Below are 24622 nucleotides of genomic sequence, written 5' to 3'. Positions count from 1 at the left end.
AATCCCTGCCATACCTGTTTCTTGACCAGGCACACCTTGAAAAGCTGATCTTACACCTCCCCACATTCAATCATTGTTTTATTAAGTATTGGTTCTAACTTCACTGGTTCATTTTCATCCTCAGTAGGTATGAATTGTTAAGTGACTCTGATGCAATTGCAGCTGTGATCCATGTTGTTTTTAATACTTTGAGTGTAGGGATCTTTTAAAACTCCACCTGAGAAATTTGAAGGACTGGATCCTTTTTTCCCCCCACCTATTTTCTCCTCCTCCTCCTCCTCCTCCCCCACTCAATTTATTCTTTTCTCCTTTACCTGCTCAAGAAAATTAAGTCTGTTACCAAATGACCTTGAGAATGATTGTGGGCAGCATCTTATCTCAGGTTGGTTATAGTGCTATGAATACTGACACACTTTCACAAGCCTCCTTGGCAACCCCTGATTTCTTTCCATATTTCAATAAAGGGGAAATAAATTATTTTAATATTTTAAAATAATTAAATTATTAAAATTATTAAAATTATTAAAAAATATTAAAAATTTATAATTTAAAATGCCAGAAATTCTTTCATTCTAATAATCGTCAATGTCAGAGTACAACATTACAAAGTTATGCTGTTCCTGGGCATGGATATTGGAATGTTAGTTAGAGCCTGTTATGTGGTTATTATTTGTCCAGATTGGATTGGCTCCTTGGCTGCTGTTTATGTTTTATATTATGTTGTTGTATTCTTTTAAATTTGTAAGCCATCCAGAGTTGCTATTGTGATCAGATCTAATCTAATCTAATCTAATTTCCAAACAAGCTAGCTAATTTCTTTCAGGTCACTAGACAACATGAAATTTTGGTAAGAAAATGCATGCTTACTCCTCTGCGGGTTAAACTGCTGAGCTGCTGAGCTTGCCGATTGGAAGGTCGACGGTTTGAATCCGCGTGATGGGGTGAGCTCCTGTTGCTAGTCCCAGCTCCTGCCAATCTAGCAGTTTGAAAACATGCAAATGTGAGTAGATTAATAGGTACCGCTTTGGCGGGCAGGTAACGGCATTCCGTGTAGTCATGCCGGCCACATGACCATGGAAGTGTCTATGGACAAACGCCGGCTCTTCGGCTTTGAAATGGAGATGAGCACCACCCCCTAGAGTCGGACATGACTGGACTTAATGTCAAGGGAAACCCTTTACCTTTACCTTTACTTACTCCTCTATTAAGCCATTTCCCCATACTGATTTCATTTTCACCAATCAGTAACTTACTATTGGTTTACAGGACATTATCAGGGTACTTATACTATAAGTACACTATAAGGTTTACAGGGTACTTGTATATTCCTGTCAGGCATTTGAGGAGCTTGGGGCAGAAAGTAGCTAGGGAGGAGGATATTTCTATTTTTATTATAAGCGGCTTTACCGTCACATCCTGCATTCCCCCAGCCCAGTTCATTTCTGTTTTGGTAACCATTGTCACTGGTTCTCATTTAACTTCTCCTGTAAATTCTCCCTGAATACGGCGTCTTACAAGCTCATCACAAATTTCTCAGGGAGGATTTTTAGTTCATCTATCTTACTTTTGGCAACCATGAGTTGGTCAAAAATGACAATCACTGTTAGAGCTGTTAATATAGGTTTCAGCCAGCTGCATCAAGCAGGAGTTATCAAAGCCCATGCTGGGATCATTACCTTTCATTGCTCTTCTTTCCTTTCATTGCTTCTCCTCTTCCAGGCATGGTAGACCCTTATTTCCCCAGTTTAACACAGCATCATTATTAGGAGATAGGACAGCATGCCTTTCACTGGTTAAGTCTTTATGGATCAGCATGTCCTTTATTTCAAGTTCACTTAGAACACCTGGTATTTGTGGATCAAAATCCTTACTACTCGGTGTTTTCAGCTAATTGGTTTAACGTAAAGATATAAATTAGCACGTGTGGTATTTTGTTTTGTGTTTTTTTGGAGGGGAGTCAAATCCATTTCTTCTTTTTGGCTGCTGTTTCAGAGCTTAACAGTACAAACCAGTGCATATCTACTCAGAAGTAAGTCCTACCTTGTTCAATGGGAACAGGGCATATATATAGTGCAGGTAAAAAAATCTTCCAGATGTATCCTCCTAAATCCGAATGTAAGAGAAATTAAAGAGCCTTAACAACCCCAGAATTTGAGCACTACTTGCAAAATGGGAAGAATAGAATTAGTGGTTATGATAGTACAGCACTCTCAAATATTTGTATTCCTCTCTAATCATATTTTTAATGTTTTGAACAGATTGTTTTACAGGCCTTATAAATATAATGACTGATATAATTTGGCGCTTCACTGGAGATTTCATGGCCCCTGATCTTGTTTGCCGAATTGTTCGGTATTTGCAGGTACAGTGCAAGAACAGCTGAATATCTCTCTAAGTGTCATAAAGTGCTGCTTTGTCTATTGTGAAGAAACTATCATTGGGACAGGGGAGAGATAAGAAGTAGAAGAAAATGCCGTACCCAGCAAAGCGTGTAGCATTGTATCAGAAAATAATGTAACCTTTTAAATAGAAATGTTCTACGTTGCAGAACTGAATTCTATAAGCTGATGTTCACTGATAGTTCCTCTTTTGTTATGTTTGTGCAGAAACCTGAAACAAGAAGAGAAATTCTATGCCATTTCCTGTATTTATATTAAACACAAACTACTTACCATTTTAAAAAGAATTTTTTCCTAAAGTTGATTTGGGGTAATCCAAATAACTGAAAACAGAGTGTATGGATTCTTAAAACTAAGTCCATCAGTGATTGCTGCATTTTAGCTTCATAACGATGTTGAAAAAATACATTTATCTGAGAAATAGAGGAAGCCACAATGACACCAGTGAACTTCCATAGATTTGCAGAGATTTCAGCCCTAAGTCGCCTTGTATAAATCTGACACTATCCACACTTATTGTTACACTCTTGTTCTCCAGTCATAAATATTTCTATCAAGGTATTGGTCTGCAGTGCAGAATCGTATATTTTGTTATATGGCAACAGAAGTGAGATTTTCCATTTTAAGCATATACAGTATTGTAGATACAATTTAGAGATAATCTGCTAACCCCCAAGTGGCCACCATAATAATAGCTGATATCTAATATGTGAATAAACTATGTATGGCCTCTTCCTAATATTATAGTTTTGGCTGTGTAGCAACTTGAGGTTCATTTCTGATAACAAACTTTCCAAATGGGAACTTTGCTCAACTTGATTCAGTCCAAATATTTTGGTATTACAATTCCCAGAAATCCTAGCCAATTGTGTCTATTGGCAATCTTGGTAAGAAATTCTGGGAGTAAGAGCCTCAGCATATCTGGGTGGCACCAGACTGGAGATGCCTAAAGCATATGCATACCTGAGGGAAAGATCTGTTCAGCATAATCAGTCTGATGTCTAAACAGAGACTCCAATTGCTCTGTGGCTGTGAAAGCATGTTTATCTATATACATTTGTGTCAATAAGTGAGCATTGAATTCAGTTGGCCCTATTCCCAATAAGTATGGTTTTATGCATAAAAGAAAAGAACTTCCAGATATCCCCGTAACCAGTGATTTCTTCTTTCTTTCTATTTTAGGTTGTACTTTTGTATGCCTCAACCTATGTTTTAGTATCACTAAGCATAGACAGATATCATGCCATTGTCTATCCAATGAAATTCTTTCAAGGAGGTAAGAGATTTCGGCAGTTGTTCTCCCACTGTTTTCCCCTCCCCTTTAAGAAGCTCAGGGTTGGTCTCCTCCAAGTCCCACTATTACATTGGGACTCAAGCCCCTTTTCTGTGGTTTGTGTAATCTCCTTTTACCACATTTGCATGAAAATTAATGATGTGGTTTCTTGTTGATTTGAGACAGAAATCAGTTTTAAACAAAACAAAACAAAACAAACCTCATTCAATCTAGGAGACTAATTCAGAGATGTCCAATTCCCACATCCTAGACTGAGAAGCTCTATTTCCTCTCAGGAGCTATTTCGTTCTGTAGAAATTACCAAAATATCTTTTACATACAACTTTACTTCTCCATTGGGCAGAAAGATCGGCTTGCTGTTTTATGAATAGCCTTTCTGCCCAACTTCTATTTTACTAAGCATACATTTACTTCTGGCAACTTTTCTTTCTCTTTCTCTCTTTCTCTCTTTCTTTTGCACTGTCATCCATGTGATTTAAAAGAAAATGTAAAGGGCCAAAGCATGTAACATTATGAACAGCCTTCACCATCAAGCTAAATGTATCCTTTCTTACCGAACTGAAAAAGCTATTTTTAAGTACTTCCTGCATAGGGGGATAGTACTAACATCTTACAACCCTAACCTTACAACTTTTATTACTAACCTTGCTGTCTAGGTTAAGAGGTGCGGAATAGCTGTACTGAACAAGTGAGCTCTCTTTTTATTTTCTTCCCAATATCCCTGATGTTGAAACATTCAGCAGGGAATAAAAAGGTGTCTCATTCACTTGGGGCTAAAGCAGGATGTTGCTTTTACTGCATACTTAGTATCCAGAGCTGTTTTGCACGAGATGTAACAACGCAATGCACAGGGAAACCAGATTGATCTCACAAGCCTAAAAAAAGTTTCAAGTGCCGATTTTCTTCCTTTTGATTTTTGTGGGAATGTTGGTTTGAAAAGGAAGGTTTAACTTTCCCCTCCCAACATCATCATGATCATAACTGTGGATAACGGAGACACACTTTTTTTTTTAAGTCTAAGATCTAACTATGATTGCTAACTGCAAATACAGGGAGTCCTCATTTAGCAACCGTCTCAGATTGCAACTGTTTGCAGTTACGATGGTGATGAAAACATAACTTTGTGACCAATGCCCACATTTAAGACCTTCGCAGTGTCTCTCTCAGTCACATGTTCACCGTTACAATAAGGTAGTATGCACTGTCCTATGCATGAACATTTTTTTTCTTCCCCTCCCTCTCAGAGTGAAAAAATTGCCTAAACAAGCTATCTCCCTGAGCTGTTTTTCTCTGCAATGCAGGGCATCCCTAAAAAGTGCTAACCAGAAGCTCAGTTCTGTGACCTTAATTAATTGATTATAACCCTAGAGCTGACTTGTGCTGCTGCCTGACTGACAAGACTCTAATCAGTTTCACAATGAATAGCCATGAGCATGCTAGGAAAACAGCCAGCACTAATGCATTCTTTTTGTTGTGTATTGCCCTTTGTATGCCTGCTTCCTCTCTTGTAATCCCTTCCTCTCCAATGAATGTAAATACAAACATCAATTTCTTTCTTGCTAATTATCCCAGTGCTGGGGTGAGCATTCCAAAGGGCAGGGGATTGGAGAAAAGGGCAATAAGAGTTGCCCTTTTACCAGGCTTCCTTGTGAGTCAAGTTCCAGAAACCTTCCCCACTGTTTGGGCTCATCTGGCTGTTTGGGGTTGTATCCTTCTGACACTGTAAATCAAAGGAAAGCTGAAGTAAAATTGTAAGCGCAGTCATGGTCACATGATTTTTACTTAGCAACCACTTTGCTAAGTGACCAAGTTGCCAGTCCCAATTGTGGTTGCTAAATGAGGACTACCTGTAAACAAGATCTAATTTGCTTTTCACTGATTCTGTGCAGTATCCCAGTTGCTGAGCCTCATCCCTGGGCAGGGAAATAAAAAACGACTCATCCATTTATTTGCTATGTGCAACTTTCCTGCATGGCTTTCAACAGTATGAAATGTGTTGCCCCCAGATGTGGAAGCAGTCACCAATAGACATAGTTTTAAAAAAAGGATAGACAAATTCATATAGGAACAGTCATCAGTAGCTACTACCTTTTGAATCATGGGCAGATACTTTGCAACACTGACAACTGGGTAAGTCATGTGTAAGGAAAGTAGAGGTAGATTGTCAACTCCTATCTATATTTCTGACTTTCCCAGATGACCACAATGCTAGACAAAACAATGCTGGACTAGAGGGGCTTTAGGCCAGAACCAACACAGCTCTTATTTTTTATGAATAGCAAGACAAACAAGTTTCTAAGGGCCCCATAAAAATCTACATCCACAATCCTCCATACACTTATTTATTTCCAATGAAACCTCCATGCAGCTTCCATTCCTCTGGAATGTCTGCTAAATCTTTAGTGGTATGGGGATACCAAGTCATCTTGTATGCCTCCTGAAGAATCTGTATAATGACCAAGTAGCAACAGTAAGAACAGACCATGGAACAACAGACTGGTTTAAGATTGGGAAAGGAGTACGGCAGGGCTGTATACTCTCACCCTACCTATTCAACTTGTACGCAGAACACATCATGCGACATGCTGGGCTTGAGGAATCCAAGGCTGGAGTTAAAATCGCTGGAAGAAACATTAACAATCTCAGATATGCAGATGATACCACTTTGATGGCTGAAAGAGAAGAGGAACTGAGGAGCCTTATGATGAAGGTGAAAGAAGGAAGTGCAAAAGCTGGCTTGCAGCTAAACCTCAAAAAAACCAAGATTATGGCAACCAGCTTGATTGATAACTGGCAAATAGAGGGAGAAAATGCAGAAGCAGTGAAAGACTTTGTATTTCTAGGTGCGAAGATTACTGCAGATGCTGACTGCAGTCAGGAAATCAGAAAACGCTTAATCCTTGGGAGAAGAGCAATGACAAATCTCGATAAAATAGTTAAGAGCAGAGGGATCACACTGACAACAAAGGTCCACATAGTTAAAGCAATGGTGTTCCCCGTAGTAACATATGGCTGCGAGAGCTGGACCATAAGGAAGGCTGAGAGAAGGAAGATTGATGCTTTTGAACTGTGGTGTTGGAGGAAAATTCTGAGAGTGCCTTGGACTGCAAGAAGATCCAACCAGTCCATCCTCCAGGAAATAAAGCCAGACTGCTCACTTGAGGGAATGATATGAAAGGCAAAACTGAAATACTTTGGCCACATCATGAGAAGACAGGACACCCTGGAGAAGGTGCTGATGCTAGGGAGAGTGGAGGGCAAAAGGAAGAGGGGCCGACCAAGGGCAAGGTGGATGGATGATATTCTAGAGGTGACGGACTCGTCCCTGGGGGAGCTGGGGGTGTTGACGACCGACAGGAAGCTCTGGCATGGGCTGGTCCATGAAGTCACGAAGAGTCGGAAGCGACTAAATGAATAAACAACAACAATGTCACTTTACATCATTTATTATGCAAATGACATAGCATGGTGTAAATGACATACAGTGTACATTTGTATACTTGCATCAGTACATAAATTGTATAACATTGACAGAAATAATACAAATTTAAGTGAATTCTCCAGATTGTTTGGAATTCAATGGACTTAGTCTGTTATTGCAGAGACCTGTCTGGACACCAATCTTTGTCCACTGCATCCAAAGTCTGATAAATGGGAGGGCATTACACTAAGCTTTACAGGATTTGTTTAGCTTTTGTGTTTTTGATTATGTTGTACCCTGTTGAAAGCCAATCTGAGCAGCTTCATTGAGTAAGCAGATCCAATGCCATTTTAATTCTCTCTCAATATAATTCCTTTAATTCCTTCCCATGTGCGTTATTTCAGAGAGCTGGTATGTTGGGGACAGTGAAAAGGAATGTCAAGGACAGCATTTTCATTCACTGAAGAATTTTGCATGCTTCTTGACAGCAGGCAGCTTGGCTTGATATTATTCTCCAAAGATGGCAGCAGCAGTGGTCCTGCTAGTTCCCAGCTTTTGCCTAAGAAAGCCTCCTGCTAACTCTAGACTTAATAGGAGGCCTCCACCAGCGTTTCTATCTGCACTATTTTAACTGAAGGTCTTGCAGATGGAATCAGTGACCTCTTGGTTGCAAACCATATTTAAATGCTGACAGTGACTTAGGGATTCTTCTCTATAAAATCAAAGGCACTTGGATGTGTTTTCTTCTGCTTTATTTCTTTGTGTATTAGCTGAGCTTCTCAGGTGGACTGGAATGAATCACAGCAATTTTGACTGACTTCTCAAATGAAAGAAAGACAGCTCACTGAAAGTATAATGCGACAGCTTCTTAATTATCCTTCCTCTTTTACAATAAGATGCTTAGTAAACAAAAGTTATTAAAGTTATTGCTTTAATTAACTTACTTAACAGTTATATTAAGCACAACTAACCTATGTTTGTTTCACTGAACTCAGCCAACTACATTTCTGTGGAGAACTCTTCTACTGATATTTTGTTTACTCTGAAAATTAATGAATTTTTTTCCCCCCATAAACAGAAAGGCAGGCAAAAATTCTCATTGTCATTGCCTGGGGCCTCTCTTTCTTGTTTTCAATTCCCACTCTCATCATCTTTGGGAAACGTCAACTATCCAATGGAGAAGTACAGTGTTGGGCTGCCTGGCCAGACGACTCTTACTGGATACCTTACATGACCACAGTTGCCTTCCTGGTGTATTTTATTCCTCTGATTATTATCAGGTAGGACTGATATGCAGGTAACACACACACACCCTACTCGAGGCACAGCTTTCATCCATCCATGGGAGATCTACATTTAGTTTAATAGAGGATCAATCTTTATGAGAAAAGAATTAATAGTGCCCATATTTACTCCCTCTTGTTGATATACAGTATACAAATATTGGTACTTGTGGATTTTAATATTGGTGCTTGTGGATTTTTTTTCTGACAAGTTTGTTAACACAGTCCTGCAGAAAACTTGAAAGAGATCAAAGGAGAATTTTGGCCAAAAGACATAAGTGCCCATGTGAATTTTTGCATGGATTAGAAGATGCATGTAGAGAGATTAATGCAAACAGAGAATAGATTGGGAAATGAATACTGTACATGCAAAGCAAATATGGGCTGAAAGTAGATTGGGGTATGATTTTATCTCAGTGCAGCTGTGCTGGGAGAGAGGGCACCAAAAACAACTTACAGTTGTACAGTGTTCTCCAAGCTGCAGCATTTTAAGGCAAGGAAACACATTTTTCTTTTCTCCTACCTAGTGGATGAGAGTGCCTATCTTCAAATGAAACTCCAGTTTCAGGAAATATGGTCCTTCCTTCCTTCCTTCCTTCCTTCCTTCCTTCCTTCCTTCCTTCCTTCCTTCCTTCCTTCCTTCCTTCCTTCCTTCCTTCCTTCCTTCCTTCCTTCCTTCCTTCCTTCCTTCCTTCCTTCCTTCCTTCCTTCCTTCCTTCCTTCCTTCCTTCCTTCCTTCCTTCCTTCCTTCCTTCCTTCCTTCCTTCCTTCCTTCCTTCTATAAACCTCTAAGGCTCTACCATTGATTTATATGGTACAGTAAGCAAGTAGTATATTTCTTTCTTCCCAAACCCTAGTGAAGTCATTAGTTTTATTCAGAGAGGAGAAGTAGCAAAATTCAATTTATCATTTTGCTGTTTCACAGTACTGCAAAGTTTGAGACTTCCAGCATGAAGGCAGCAATTTCTTCTATTAGTTTTTTCCTCCTGGCTAATTTCTGCCATTTCTTCTTCTTAAGAGCCACTCCTTAAAATCTTCACTACATCATGTTCCTAGGAGTCTGCTATAGCTGTAGATTTAGTGCAGCCATTATTGGATTAGATCTTACTATGACTACTTTTACTTCCATGTATTTATTTGGAAATTAGTACCTCATAAAAAGATATTAACCTTGCCTTGAATAGTTATTTTGAACAAGCATTGTGCAACTATGTACCATCTTCTAATCTACTTTCATCAGGGATTTAGAGGTTCATTAAAAGGAATTCTTAAAGGCTATGTGCATATAGCCAGTTTGCTCTAGTGGTTAAGGTGCTGGGCTAGAAACCAGGAGTCTGTGAGTTCTAGTCCCACCTTAGGCATGGAAGTCGGCTGGGTGACCTTGGGCCAGTCACTCTCTCTCAGCCCAATCACCTCACAGGGTTGTTGTTATAGGGAAAATAGGAGGAGGAAGGAGTACTAGGTATTTCCACCACCCTGAGTTATTTATAAAAATAATAAAGGCAGGACAAAAATTAAACAAATAAATAAATGAATAAATAAATACATCTCCCTGACTCTGTATTATCCCATCACTCATATGTTCCATTTAGAAGCATAATTTCATGCTGTTTAAAAAGCAAACAGCTATGAAATGACTAAGCCATAACTAGGGAGTCATTAGATTATGACAGATGGAACTGGACATAAGCCTTATAAAGAACAATTTTATCTGATATTATTTCCAATTTCATGTTAAATTTGTTGAATTTTGCTAGAAGTATTGTGTGTACAATCATGGTGTTGGATCCAGGCTTAATCATACTAAGAGTAGATGCTTGGAACCACTGAGGAGTCACAATTAACCTAATCTCATATATTTCACAGGTTGTATTGTAAACATGCATCCATCTCTTTGACTGCTTTCATATTTCATCTCTATTTACCATAGCATAGCAATAATTACAGAGAAAAATAAAATTATTTAACAAAGTCCAGAACACAGTCAAAATAGTTGGATTAACTGCTTTTCAAAAAAGAGTAGCAACTTGCAGAAAATCGATGATGGTTGCACTCCTATGACTAATAGAAACAACGACTGGAAACTACTATCATACTATATGCCACATCAAACTAATTTTATGTACATTACTCAAAGTTTATGAACCAAAATTCGTTCTGATTTTTCATTCATGGTGGAATAGTTGACTGGATTAAAGCAACACTCACTCTTTCTACCTTGGACAAATCTTTCTCTGAGATTCTTACAGGGGATTTCTTCTCCAGGCTACTTACAATTCAGTTTAAATTCACATCTAGCTTGCCATGCTTTGGCTCCACTTGACTGGATGTATTTAAGCAGAAGCTAGCCAGCCATCTGTCAGGGATGTTTTAAAATGGATTCTTGCACCAAGAAAAGAATTGGCCCCTTCCAAATCTTTGATTCTTTGTTGTGATGTATGAATCTCTAATCTGTTCTACTAAGGTTGAACTGTATAGCTAATTTTCATGGGGTATTTCATTCATATATTGTTGCAAAATATGGTGTTGTTCTACTTATATCCTGTCTTTGTGCCCAGCAACATTCTGCTTTTATGCCCAACAAGATTATGATGCTACATTATGTGCAGTAACAGATCTCTTTCTTCTATTTATGCTTGCAAAATCTTTGCCAAATACAGCCTTGATATAATTCATCTGAAATGATTCTTCTTTAGAGATCTCTTTGTGTCAAATCCAAATACAAATTTGGCAAGCTCAAATCAAATGAATATATAAATAGTACATGCCTAGTAAAAAATAGTAAAAGCTCTGACTACTGTAGAAGATTATTAGCTTTTGAACAAATCACTCAAAATGTTGGTAATCAAATGCTAGGTCTGTATGTATCACTTTTCAATTTTATTTTTAGTTTATGGTGTCCAGCTTTCAGATTTTTTTGGCTAAAGGTTAGCATATATAGTATGTGGGAAAAAAAGCTATTGTCATGCTCCCCGATCAAACATTCCCAGAATGTCTGATTGGACTCGAATGCATGAGTGGAATTAACACGTGTTAGGACTTGCGGGTCAGTGGAATTGGGAGGGGGAACATGCCAGGAGTGTGAAAGCATCCTGTTTGGGCTATCTCTGCTATCCAAGGTCAAGCTGCCGAGCCGTTGAAGACATCTGCAGGGAACTGAACTGACTGGCACGGGGGCTGCATGCCTGAGGAAGGGAGGGGTTTGGACTCATTGGACTCTTTAACTTGGGGAAAGCACGGGAACTTTCATTCGCAACTTTTTCTCTGTATCATATGCTACACTCCATTAAAGAGATTTCTACTTGAACATATATGAATCGAATTTAATGGCAAGCTAAGTAATACAGTCATTACAGCTATGGAGATTCAAGGGCTAGGGCCATGTAAGTCCTTCGAAAAAGCTACTTCTGAGTACATGAGGATGCATACAAATATTTGCTCTCGTCCAGTTAAATCAGCCAGGTCTTTGTCCAGGCTCATGCAGCTCCTTCAGAAGATGTTTCTGGATATCTCCAATTTGAGTTTATACAGAGACATTTTATTTCATTTTTTGTTAATTTAAATGGTTGTGTATTCATACACAAGCAAATGCATGCAGAAGCAGCTTTTGAAGTAGGTGGGAAAAGATATAATATAAATACTTTATACATGTCCCTGCATATTTCAAAGCACCTCTTTCAAAGGCATTGCATAGCTCTGCTTACTCTTAACGATTCTGGCTCTACCATCCCAAGCAGCATACGATCAAAGTGCAAACCATTCACCTTCTTTAAGATATAAAGGGCAAATAAGCATGTTTAGGCAGAATGTCATGATAGGATTCCAACACTGTGATATGAAAAGAAAGCAAAAGGCAAAGAAATGCAAATTATAATTATTTCTAGCTTTACAATATAGAGAAAAGCAATCCAAATAGTATTATATTCTAGAAAAGGATAATGAGCTTATGATAAGTTCCCAGTATCAAACTAAACTCACAGTCATTCAGTAATATAATTGGATTTAATGAGGTGTTCACACAAAGTCAAGTGTACATGTTTTCTTCAAGTAGGAAATTGAAAAATCTATTAAAGTATAAATGGATTCATTAATGAAGTTTTGCCCATTCTGTTTGAAGGGTTGACCCTAGATGTACATTTGGAATAGACTGATTGAAATCAGTGGGTCTTAAATTAATCAAGAATATGTTCCCATTTATTTGATGGGTCTCTCACTATGATGGAACTTGGGATCAAACCTATAATACACACAGTACTGATGAAATTGCACAGTGATAGCTACAACTCTTGAGTTTCACCCACACTAAACTAATAATTTGCTTGTTTGCTATTCTGTCCCCATTCTAGTGTTATTTACTTCATTGTGATTCGAACAATATGGATTAAGAGTAAAGCTCATGCTGTAATTGTATCTAACTGCTCTGGTAAGTAATTTGGGGAGGAATTAACACTTATGGCATTAAAACCAGTCATTAATTCACCAGTCTTGAAGGAGGCAGTAAAGTAGGGGGAGATCATAACTGGACCCAAACATCCTGGATAATTTTCATCCAGTCTCCATCCTTCCCTTTTTAAGGGAGGTTGTTGAGAAGGTGGTCTGTTACAATGAACCTTGGGGGAAACTGATTATCTGGACACTTTTCAGTAAGGTTTCAGGTCTGGGCATAGTGTGGAGATGGCATTGAATTATGGGAGAGCTGTGATGGGGATAGTGCTACTATCTAGCCCCTCCTTGCTCTCAGTAGCTTTCAGTACTTCAACGATGGTATCCTCTTGGACTGGCTGCAGGGAGGAGGGGGGAAATGTTATGATAGTTCTCTTTCTCTGCAACCAGTTCCAATTAACGTTGCTTGGAGGAGAGAAGTCGAGCCCAAAGCCTCTGATCTGTGGGGTGCTTCAGGATGCAACACTCTCTCCCTTCCTGTTCAACTTCTAATGAGGCCACTAACGGAGGTTATTTGTTGGTTTGGGGTCAGGCATCATCAGCATCCTCAGTATGTTGCTGATACTTAATTGCTCATCCCGAACCCTGGCTGACCAAGCAATATTAAGTCTTGTTCAGATGTTGGGTCTTCATGGGAGAACCAGGCTCAGGTTCGGACCTAACAAAACTGAGTGGCTATGGGTCCCCCCAGTCCCGGGGGCTTCTATCCTTGGTTCCGAATAAGGTATGCCCTGCCCTGCTCAAGACTGGTGCAGTCTGGAGGTCTTCCTGGACTCTCAGCTCCTGCTCTGGCCAGGAATGCCTTTGCACAGATTCAACTTGTGCATCAGTTGTACATCTTCTTGGATTAAAAGTCTTGCTCATGGCCACTCATGCCTTGGTCACTTTGTGGATGGACTATTGCAATGTATTCCACATGGGGCTGCCTTTGAGGACCACTCAGAAGCTACAGCTAATCCAGAATGTAGCAGCATGAGTGGTGATTGCCAAGCCTTGCTATGCTATACCCACATAACTCCTGCCCTCCAGCTACATAAGACAATCTATAATAACTATTCAGTCATACTCATTTTTTTTAAAAAAATCCAAATATTTAAAAGTTAGCTTCTGCCATTTATTTTTTAGAATGAAAAATTATGAAGAAAAAATTAACTGTGGATTTTAAATATGAATTTTTAATTTCAAAATTCAGAATTGCTATACTTGTTGGTATGTCTTGATTGGTTGCAGTATAAAAAAACTCATAAATTATGTTACCAAATATTATATGCTAAAAAGATATACACAATTTTTCTTGAACCAAAAGACACACTCCAAGAAATTAGGCAGGATAAGAAAATAATAATAATAATTTGCTCTCATTAAAATTAAACCAATTAAATTAATAGAATTATTTCCATATATTTAATAGTGTTTGTCTTCTCTTCTATTAAAAATAATGAAAAGGCTGAGAGTTGAAGTCTAACATATCTGTGGAGCATATAGTTGGTCAAAGCTGTGCTACAGCATAATAGTGGACACTTGAGATGGGCAGGAGCAGGATACAATCAATTTAGAAACTCAATTACAAAATCAAAATCAGTAACTTATATTTTGTTGAATTTCTCAACAATGACAGCAACAATTTCTCACTCAGAAATATTTTTAAGATTAGAAGGCAGTAAATTTGGGGCTAAATAAATTTTATCTGTGTATTGATCTGCAATTTGATTAAACTGTAGAGATGTCAGGAATAATTTCCCATTCCAGTTATGCCTCTATAATGTGTTTTTCTGTGGTGGTGGGGGGGGATCTTTTTTCTGCAGATGGTAAATTCTGTGCAAGCTTCGCCCACCGAGGTCTTATATCAAAAGCAAAAATCAAGGCTATCAAATATAGTGTCGCAGTTATTCTTGGTAAGTGGTAACATGTGCCAGTTGACTAAACATTGATAATAATTTGTTTTGGTTGCAGCCAATAAAAGGCTTTACTTATATTGATGCCATGGCTGTCTCCTGAGGGTGAATATCAGCCCTAATTCCATAGTGAAAATTCAACTGAAATGTATGAAATAATAGCATCTTCAGATGTCCAGCCATACAGAACCCAAACCAAGTATGATCCTGTTTTGCATAGAAAATTATATTATCATTGAGTACAGTGCTTCTCTTCAGACCACCTGCTGGATATGTGGATATACAATTGCACCGACCTGTGTAAGAGGTTCATTTTCACATATACTTACATGTTGGAGCCAACCTGGAACAATTTATAGCAAGATATCTCAAACATGGCTTTTGTGGCAGGCACAATATTGCTTAGATTGAATGGAATGTTTGGAGGCATTGTCACCAAAGCACCTTTCCAAGAGCAATCAGTTGAAAAATTAGAACCCTCAATCATCTTAAAACAAGTGGCATTTATGGCATAGTTATAGATGAGAAAGACACTATTCTCTACAATCTTACATTGATTTCCATTCCACATGTTCTCTTTAGACGTGAATTTAGCTTTCCTACATATTCAAAAGTAGTATAGAAGTAAGCTTGTTACTGAAGAGCAGATAAAGCTGGGGGAAGTGATCAATAATATGATTTCATTTTATGGTTTTATAGGCTTATCATTTATCATTATTTATCATTATCATTTAATAGAACTATTCAAGACAAGATAGGAAAATTCAGTCTCTACAACATCTGAATGACATTTTGAAAGCACTATGGAATTTCCTTACTCCCTTACAGCCTGAGGTCTGCAGAGTATTGCTTCTTTTTTTTCTTCTGGTGCATCTTTTTTTTCACAGCAGATTTTTATAGCAGCTAATTAAAGTCAAATTTCCAAGCCTTTTTACAATATATTTATTTGATTTATACCCCCCCCCCTTTTTTTTACTGCTTTCACATTATATGTGCTAAATTCTGAGAGTGCCTTGGACTGCAAGAAGATCAAACCAGTCCATACTCCAGGAATTAAGCCAGACTGCTCACTTGAGGGAATGATATTAAAGGCAAAACTGAAATACTTTGGCCACGTAATGAGAAGACAGGACACCCTGGAGAAGATGCTGATGCTAGGGAGAGTGGAAGGCAAAAGGAAGAGAGGCCGACCAAGGGCAAGATGGATGGATGATATTCTAGAGGTGATGGATTCGTCCCTGGGGGAGCTGGGGGTGTTGATGACTGACAGGAAGCTCTGGCGTGGGCTGGTCCATGAAGTCACAAAGAGTCGGAAGTGACTAAACGAATAAACAACAAACAAAAGCCCTTTGAGCAGAGAGGAAGAAATAGAGAAAAGGAAAAAGAGCTTCTTCAGAACTTTTGTTTCTTGACTTGCCCGCCACTGACCTGTCCAAGATTTGGAGTACCTAATACTTTCTCCAAGGTACTGCAGCTTCATTTGGATTTGTGCCTTCACAATATACCTTACAACAACAAATTTTCTTCCTCATTCTGACTAAAATGTAAATCAGTGTGGTTATTAAAGGAGAGGGGTATCTGGAGATGAAAATCTGTCATTGGATCCCCTGTCCCTGCCAGCCTCCACAGCCAACTCTTTTCATAGAAAAACTCAATGTAAGAAAGCCCTAAAAAGAAAGAAGATGGTGGAAGAAGCTTTGAATCTTAGTCCTTTGCCATGACCCCAGAAGAAAACCAGAATTTTAGACCCTTTGATTGCTTTTCACTGCTTGAAAGCAGTGTGTGTGATTTTTTTTCACAGAAAAAAATGCAGAAAAAATAATGAATTTTAAACCTTCTGAACTATTGCTTTGCCAAGATGAGCCCAGCAGGGCATTGTGTTTGATGGAAGTCCCTGCATTAAAGCTCTCCTAGCAATGCAATAGAACTGCTCTGTGTGAAGTTTCTTCAAATCAAACACAACTTCTGATTATCGGGTGCTATTGACCATTTCCTAAGAATTGTATCTATGATGGCAAATGAAGTGGGTAATGGTCTTGTGATGCAGACATAATGTTCAGGCATAAAAAGAGCACCAAGTCTTAATGCTCCCTGCTCTTCTTGCCAGTCACACCTGGTTTTGGTGTTTAGATCCTGGTTTCTTAAAATTACAGTCCTCTGTTATGCACGAAGCAGGAAAAGACTTAAGGTAAGAAAAGGTGGGTTCTTTCTGATTTAAAACTTAATTTTAAACAAAGTTGGCTATTAAAGTTTCCCATTTTAAGTGTAAATCAAGGAACTGTGGTTTAAATAAAAGGGGAGGACAGAAGAGAGGAATGTACAATTCCCCATCACTGAGGAAACTCATTGAGGAAAGGAAACGACCCATTACTTCCAAGGGACAGAAGAGTAATAATTGTAATTTGCCATCTGTTATTTGACTTAATTAATTTGGTGTATTGCAAAATAATGTGAGAAGAAATCAAGATGTCTCCCTCCCCGCCATACTGGCTTCCCCAAACACTGTTTTCCTGCCATACTCAAGCGAGGGAAAAGGTTAAAGATTACGAATAGAATGGGTTCGATACAAAAAGGATGCGAGAGATTAAAATGTAACAGGGAGCACCCAACTGTTTAGACAAAAGATTCCCTTCAGACTTAATCAGAGACCTTGTAAGACAGAAGGTTCCAGAAATTAGCAGAGCCCATCCAGGTAAACATTGTCCCCCAGCCAAACAGGTCTCCATGATCAAATAACAAAAAGATTCCTTCCAAGGTGAACTTTCCAAGCTAGTAGACAAAGCCACAGCCCAGCAGGGAACCTGGACTATCTGAGAACAGGAAACCACAAACAGCAGGGGGCCTGACCACAGAGCGCCTCCTCTCTGAACTCCAGTAAACTGCACTTTCCTAGAATTCCTAGAGAGGGCCCCCTTCCAAGAAAACAGCCAAGGGCGTTTCTTTCCACCACATCCATATACTGCTTAATCCTTTTGTTCTTTAAACTTCCCTATTTATATCATCATATTTGTGAACAGTCGCTATCTGAGGTAGTCGCTAAACGAGGACTCCCTGTAAGTTATTCAAAGAGCGGAAGCTTAATTTGTTACTCAGAAGTTCAACAGCAGAGGCAGGAATGCTTCTGAGGTTCTTTGAAAGAAAAGTCCTTTCAGTGTTTAAAAATCGTGATCTTCTAAAAGACGACATTGAAGATCTATTTTGCCTCTTTTGGTTTATTTTTAGAAACAAACCCTTGTTCTAAAGCATAAGGACCAGAGCTTATGCTGAGTTAGGTGTACCAGAACCCACTGAAATCATTAGGGCTGGCCATGTCTCAGGCTGAAAAAAAATTTACATCCATTTCTTTCAGCTTTAATGCCACAGAAGGTGTTGATGGGAGATCTGAGCAGAATGGTGTTGGCAGCTCTTGTAATATACAGCCTTTTTCTCATTGATTTCTTCCAGCATTTGTGCTCTGCTGGAGTCCTTACTTTCTCTTTGATATCCTGGATAACTTCAGCATCCTTCCAGAAACACAAGAACGCTTCTATGCAGCAGTGATAATTCAAAACCTGCCAGCTTTAAACAGTGCTGTTAACCCCATCATCTACTGTATTTTCGGTGACACCCTTTGCCATGCTTTCAGGTAAATGTTTGTGTTTTTTTTCTCACAGCATTTCAGTGGGCAAATGAATAAGAGCGTGGCTGCACATTACACCCATCAGTTCAGAGCTATCCCAGTTGAAAACTTGTCCAACACACACATTTAATAAAAGACGATAGCAGAAAAGGCAAAGGAAGCTGGGAAAGCATCAGGCAAGGAACAAAGCTTCACTCTTTGCATAATCAGTTGATAAAAGCAGGCATAACATAACATAAGAAGAGCTATTGATACACACCATTAATTGAAGCAAGGACCATACTTGCATTTGTGTGGTATCCAGAGGCCATATTTCCAAAAGGAGGTTGGATCAGGAAAAGAAAAAGCATTATATTTAAAACAATAAAATCAAAATGATGAAATCAGCCCAATTACCTTCTATTTTTCTGTTCCATACAAAAGTAGAGTTCAGTGGGGGCTGTATCCAACATCTCCTGGGATCTCAATTATATATATAGTCTCATGTCAGAGGTCACATAAGCTCCTCAACCTTTTCATTAGAACTTCCAAAATTCCCCAAAACACTCCACTGAAAAATAGGGGGGAACTGGACATTGAAAAGCCAATCTAAGCTCTATGTTTTGGTAGGAGGAGAGCAAAGCTCCTATATTGTATGGGTTAGGGTTACAAGCTATCTCATGTGATATTTATGTAAGTGTAGATAAAGCAAATAATAGTTATGAATATTTACCTCCTCTGTGGTTCATCTAGACTTAAGAATTAGTAAAATAATTCTCTCTTTGTCCATACAGTTGGTTTACAGTGCAATGCTATGCATGTCTACTCAGATGACTTCAATGAAAACCATGAAAGTATGAATATGATTCCAACCATAAAACCTTTCATTACTGGCAGTTCCCCAGTCCTTAGTAAGTTAGAGAAGCTTCCCAGAAAATTGCTTCTGTCTGCTGACTATGGAGGTTTCTCTTTAACTTACCACTCCACATCAAATTATTGGCTGCTAATTCTTTTTTTTTAAATTGGAAATCAGTGACCTTGCTGCCTTTGGCTGGGAATTGGATGAGAAGTGATTTTTAAATTTCTGCAGAGGCCACTGGGAATGGCTACTTTAGTGATATTCTCAATTCATACAATGATATCAAAGCCTCTGCACTGATTCTGGCCTTTGGATGTGAGGCCATCTCCACCAGTGCCTGCTGATTGGCACTTTGGATTGAGTATGTATAAGATCCTATCTAAATGTAAACAGTAGACTTAAATTTGGATCATGTGGTATAACAGTTAAGAACCTGAGCTGGAACCAGGAGGATACCCAGGTGTACAACCCTATTTAACAGTGGAAAAGCTCTGCCAATCCAATCAACCTTATAAGTTTAAAACCATGAGAATCAAGTAAGGGGAGGTTGTCCCTCCCAACACAAATGTACTGCTGTATGATCCTAAAGCAAGGTTGGATAATTATTTTTCACTGAGGGGTAGAGTTCACTGTTGCTACTGTTCCTTCTGCTGCTGCTGTTATTTTCAATCTCCACTGCCCTCTGGGGGTTCAGCCACTGTGATGAGCAGAGCCAAAATGTTCAAATCTTTTATTTCCAATGTTGAGGGGAGATGGGAAGCCTCTATACCCAAAACAGATGTGCTAAGTATCCCTCCCACCCTCCCATGTATTCATTTTATGTGAGCCACTCATTCAGAAATTGTGAATCAGTCAGGCTATAAATTATATAAATAATTTACTGTTTAATTCTTAAATAGCCATTTAAATATTTAATTCTTAAATAGCCATTAAATTTGGGGCATACTCCCCAAAGTATGTCCCAAATCACAATTTTCCTATAGAATTTTGGTTAGACATTCTTGGGGTTCTGGGGAACCATATGTGGTTCAATGCTAAAGGAAAGGCAGGATATAAATAGCAACAATGAACAATCATAATGGTGAAAATCTCATTTCACTAAGTTCCATCTGTTAATGTATAGTTTCAAGATTAAGGTTAGAAAACTCCTACAGGGAAGGTCCTCAGATTTAGGTTCTGCTTTGAATTCTTCAGCCATTCAGAAGAATGTCAAGTACAGTCAAATTGACAGGCACTATCCTAAGATAAAGCAAAAGATGGATGCTTCCTATGTAGATGCCTCTCTGTACTGGAGACCTTTCGAGTAATGGAGTACTATAGTCTACCAGTGGCTGGAAAAAATGCATTTTCTTGCGACTAAATGAAAAAGAGTTGTCAAAGGCCTGGCATACCAGAGTATATAGCTAAGAAACTCACATGCTTGGTCACAGATTGTCTGTCTGTCTGTCTGTCTATGTCTATGTATACAGGGTATACCAACAGTCAGGCCTGAAAGGCCAATCACAATATGTTTTAATAATTTTTTTTTCAGAGAAAATGTTACTGTACGTAAGAATGTTCAAAGGACATGTGTCAAACAAGAAAGGAAGTGTTTAGAAGAAAATGGCAACCAATTCAAGCATTTAATGTAATTTATATAATAAATCATCTATGGAGCCTGACTTTTGGTTAGATAGATAGATGTGTATATACATATATACAGAGAGAGAGATTGTGTGCACTTGCATGTATGTATGTGTAACAATAGCCCACCATCATTGCACTACATTAATGTCAGTATTCTTTTCCAGGCAAAGAAGATCAAGTAATTTGGGGACTTTCAGAGACAGAACAGAAGGATTGGAAATGCAGGTTGTGTCCAAACCAGAATATATTTAGAGATGATATGTGACTACAAAATCATATGGATTCTAAAGGCAGAAAGCTAGAACCTCAAAATTACATATTTGGGGAGGCATAAATGGGAAAAACAATTCACCTTGTGGCCAACGTAAGTTCTACCCAGCAGCTGTCATCTCACAACACATTTATTAGATATGTAATATTATATATGCAACATATTTCAGTGTAAATAGCTTTTATCCAAATGTAAAAACTTTCCTTTTCCTATTTCTATCTGATATCATAAACCTCATGTGACATATACTGAACCTTTGTACCACAGGAATGGGATATGACAAAGATCTTTTGTTGCGTTGAGGTGTGAAGTTAACTGCAGTTGGGAATGCTACTCACTAATTGGAGTTGTAGATCAAATTATAAATATTTCAGGGAAATCCATATATTTTTTAATTGCAGAAGATAAAATTTGTAAAGACACTATAACAAAATGGTTATGGGTCTTTGACTCCTGGAGACTATAATGACAAGTCCATGCAGTTTTCTTGGCAACATTTTCAGAAGTGCTTTGCCGGTTCCTTCTTCTAGGATGATTTTCAACTTCCCAGTTAGGGCTTAGAAAGAGTGACTGCTGGCTTCTGTGCCCAAAAAAAGACTAGAACTCGAGTGTCCCAGCTTGTAGCCCAGCACCTTTAATCTCTACAACAAGTTGACTCTCAAAACAAAGTTAAGTTTACTTTGTAAACACTATTTACTGTGTTGGAATATGATAATTTTTCAGCCTATTTAAGATGCAGTTAGATATATGATCTTTCTTAGGATATTAATACTATAATATTAATTGATTGATTATCTGCTTTCAAGTCAGTGTTGACTCAGCAACTACATAGATAGATTTTCTCCAGGAGGATCTGCCCCCAACCTGGTCTCCCAATGGTGCACCCATCACCACAGTAAATGATTCTGTCCATCTTGCTGCTGGTCATCCTCTTCTCTTTCCTTCTACCTTTCCCAACATTATAGACTTCTCCAGAGAGCTAGATCTTTGCATAATGTATCCAGATGATGATAATCTGAGCCTGGTCATTTATGTTTCAAATGAGAACTTTGGGTTGATTTGTTCAATAATCTATGTGTTTGCTTTCTTGGCTATCCATGGTATTTGCAGGAGTCTTCTTCAACACTAAAGTTCAAGAATTAACACTCTTACTATCCTGCTTCTAAGTCCAACTTTTGCTTCCATAGAATAGGGAAACTTTTGCTTTCCATCACAGGGAAAACTATTGCCTGCATAATTCTGATTCAGCATCTGTATATCTTTTCAAAGGTCTTTATTGGTACTCTACTAGATGCTAGTCTGCACTATTTCTTGATGGTGATTCTTTTACTGTTGATAGTTGATCCTTAAAGACAGAAGCTATCCACCACTTCAGTATCTTCTTTATCAATTCTAAGGCTGGTTGCTTAGACCTGTTGCCATTAGTGTGGTCTTCTTTACATTTAATCTTAGTCCCATCTTTCCTTTGTGTTCCTTAGCTTTCATTATTAGAGCTTGCAGATCGATGCATTTTCAACTACCAGAGTAGTGTCATCATCATAGCACAGATTTCTTCCTCCAGCTTTAAAACCACACTCAACTTCTTCCAGTCCAGCTTCCCTCAATATATATTCCTCATATAGGTTGAATAAATAAGGGGAGAGTCTACAGTCTTGTCTCACTCCTTTGCCAACCTGAAGCCAGTCTGTTTCACCATGTTCTGTCCAGACTGGGGCTTCCTGTCTTGGGTATGGGTTTTGCATGAAGACAATAAGGTATTTTGGCATTCCCATTATTCTAAGGACATTCCACAACTTGACATGACTGACACAGGCCTTTCTATTATCAATGAGGCACACGTTGATGTCTTTTTGATATTCTTTAGTTTTCTCAATTACCCAGCATGCATCAGCAATAATGTCTTGTGTTCCTTGGCTTTTTCAAAAACGAGCTTGAACATCTGGCATCCCCCTTTCCACATAGGGCTGTAATCTGCATGATCCCAAGCATTATTTTACTAGCATGTGAAATTAAGGATATTGTATGCACACTCTACTAAATTTCCTTTTCTTTTTTCCTTTTGGTATTGGTGTGTTGATTGACCTCTTCCAATCTGTTAGCTACTGTGTCCTTCTCCAGATTTTCTGGCATAGTCCTTGGTTAGAAACTTTAATTATATTTCTTCTGACATATGCAAGTATTCCATCAGTTCCTGTAGCTTTCTGACTTGGTAATGACCAGGGTACTGATCTAACTTCATTTTCTAGTACTAGATGTTCTTACAAATAGGAAATATCTTCTATGGAATCTTGGATGTTGACCTCTCTACTTTACAGAATTTCAGTACATTCTTTCCATCTTTGTTTGATCTTCTTGGATTCAGTTACCATGTGTCCACTGGCATCCTTTAGCCTTCCAACTGGAGGCTGGAAGCTCCTTCTGAATTCGGAGATCTTTTGGAAGACTTTCTTTGTTTTTCTGTACTTCCATCTTCACCATCTTTACCTATGTTGTTGTAATACTACTTCTTGTCTCTTCTAACAGCTATCTGTTTTTTTTTGTTAAGCTCCTTCCTGAGACCCCTGTCTTTCTTGTATTTGGCAGCTCCTCCTCCTCCTCCTCCTCCTCCTCCTCCAACTTCCTTTGTTTGTTCTGACATGCAGATTGCTTTTTTCTGTTTCTTGGTCTTTGGCAGTCTCTTTTCATATTCATTCTTAAGGACTTCTTTAAGTTCATTCTGTAGTTCCTCTGGTTCCCCATCAAACAAGACATCAAAGCTTCGGACATCAAAGCAATTCCTGATGTTCTCCTTGAAAATGGTGGTATATGCTCAAGATCATATCATGGAAACTGGTTGACTTTCTTCTTCTTCTTTAGATTAACTTCAAACTTGCACATGAGCAGTTTGTGATCTGTTCCACAGTCAGTCACTGTCTACATCCTTTCTGTTGTAACTGAGCTCTTCCACCTCCTTGCACCAATAATGTAGTCGAATTTATTTCTGTGTACTCCATCTGGGGGTGTCCATGTATATTAGCATAATGTTGGTTGTTTGAAGACTGTGTTAGCAGTGAAGAAATAATTGGATTGGAAGAAATTGATAAGTTGTTCTGCTTCATTTCAATTTCCTAGGCCAAGTACATTTTCCTTCTCACTAATTCCAACTTTAGCATTCTAGTCTCCAAGCACAAGCAGTGCTTCTTGTTTGCATTTTCTTTCTAATTGAATTTTATCATAAAATTCTTCCTTCTCCTCCTTTCAGCATCAGTGGTTGGATCATAAACTTGGATAATAGTTATAATAGTCATAATAGTAAGTGATTGCACTGTAGCTTTCTATCCATGTGGTTTTCATAGTAATATACAGGAGTGGAGCATTGCCTTCTCCCACACAGTATAAATTAATGCCTTTGCCATTGTCACTATAGTGAGCATCCACCTCCAGCATCTTCCTTTATCTCTGCTGCTCAATATAGGTGCCTGCTTGCTTTAGCTGGGCAGCTAGGATGACATTCATACCTTGGATGGCCTTGCTGGGAGTATATACTCCTGGCA

General features: G+C 38.5%; 1 protein-coding gene across 1 annotated transcript in view; it reads left to right on the top strand.

Moving 5' to 3' along the window:
- NPSR1 (neuropeptide S receptor 1) overlaps positions 1-21117 on the top strand; it is a 77877-nt gene extending 56760 nt beyond the window's left edge. The window contains exons 3-9 of the mRNA XM_063301948.1: positions 2259-2362; positions 3582-3675; positions 8193-8394; positions 12744-12820; positions 14646-14735; positions 18180-18360; positions 20983-21117. Of these exons, the coding sequence (XP_063158018.1) occupies positions 2259-2362; positions 3582-3675; positions 8193-8394; positions 12744-12820; positions 14646-14735; positions 18180-18360; positions 20983-21070 (836 nt within the window). The 3' untranslated portion in view covers positions 21071-21117. The remainder of the gene's footprint in view (positions 1-2258; positions 2363-3581; positions 3676-8192; positions 8395-12743; positions 12821-14645; positions 14736-18179; positions 18361-20982) is intronic.
- Positions 21118-24622: the final 3505 nt, after the last annotated feature.

This window comes from Candoia aspera, chromosome 4, assembly GCF_035149785.1.
Source record: "Candoia aspera isolate rCanAsp1 chromosome 4, rCanAsp1.hap2, whole genome shotgun sequence".
In the NCBI taxonomy this organism is placed as follows: Eukaryota; Metazoa; Chordata; class Lepidosauria; order Squamata; family Boidae; genus Candoia; species Candoia aspera.
Note: the sequence above shows the minus strand (reverse complement) of the source record. Positions and strands in the feature narration are given on the sequence as shown.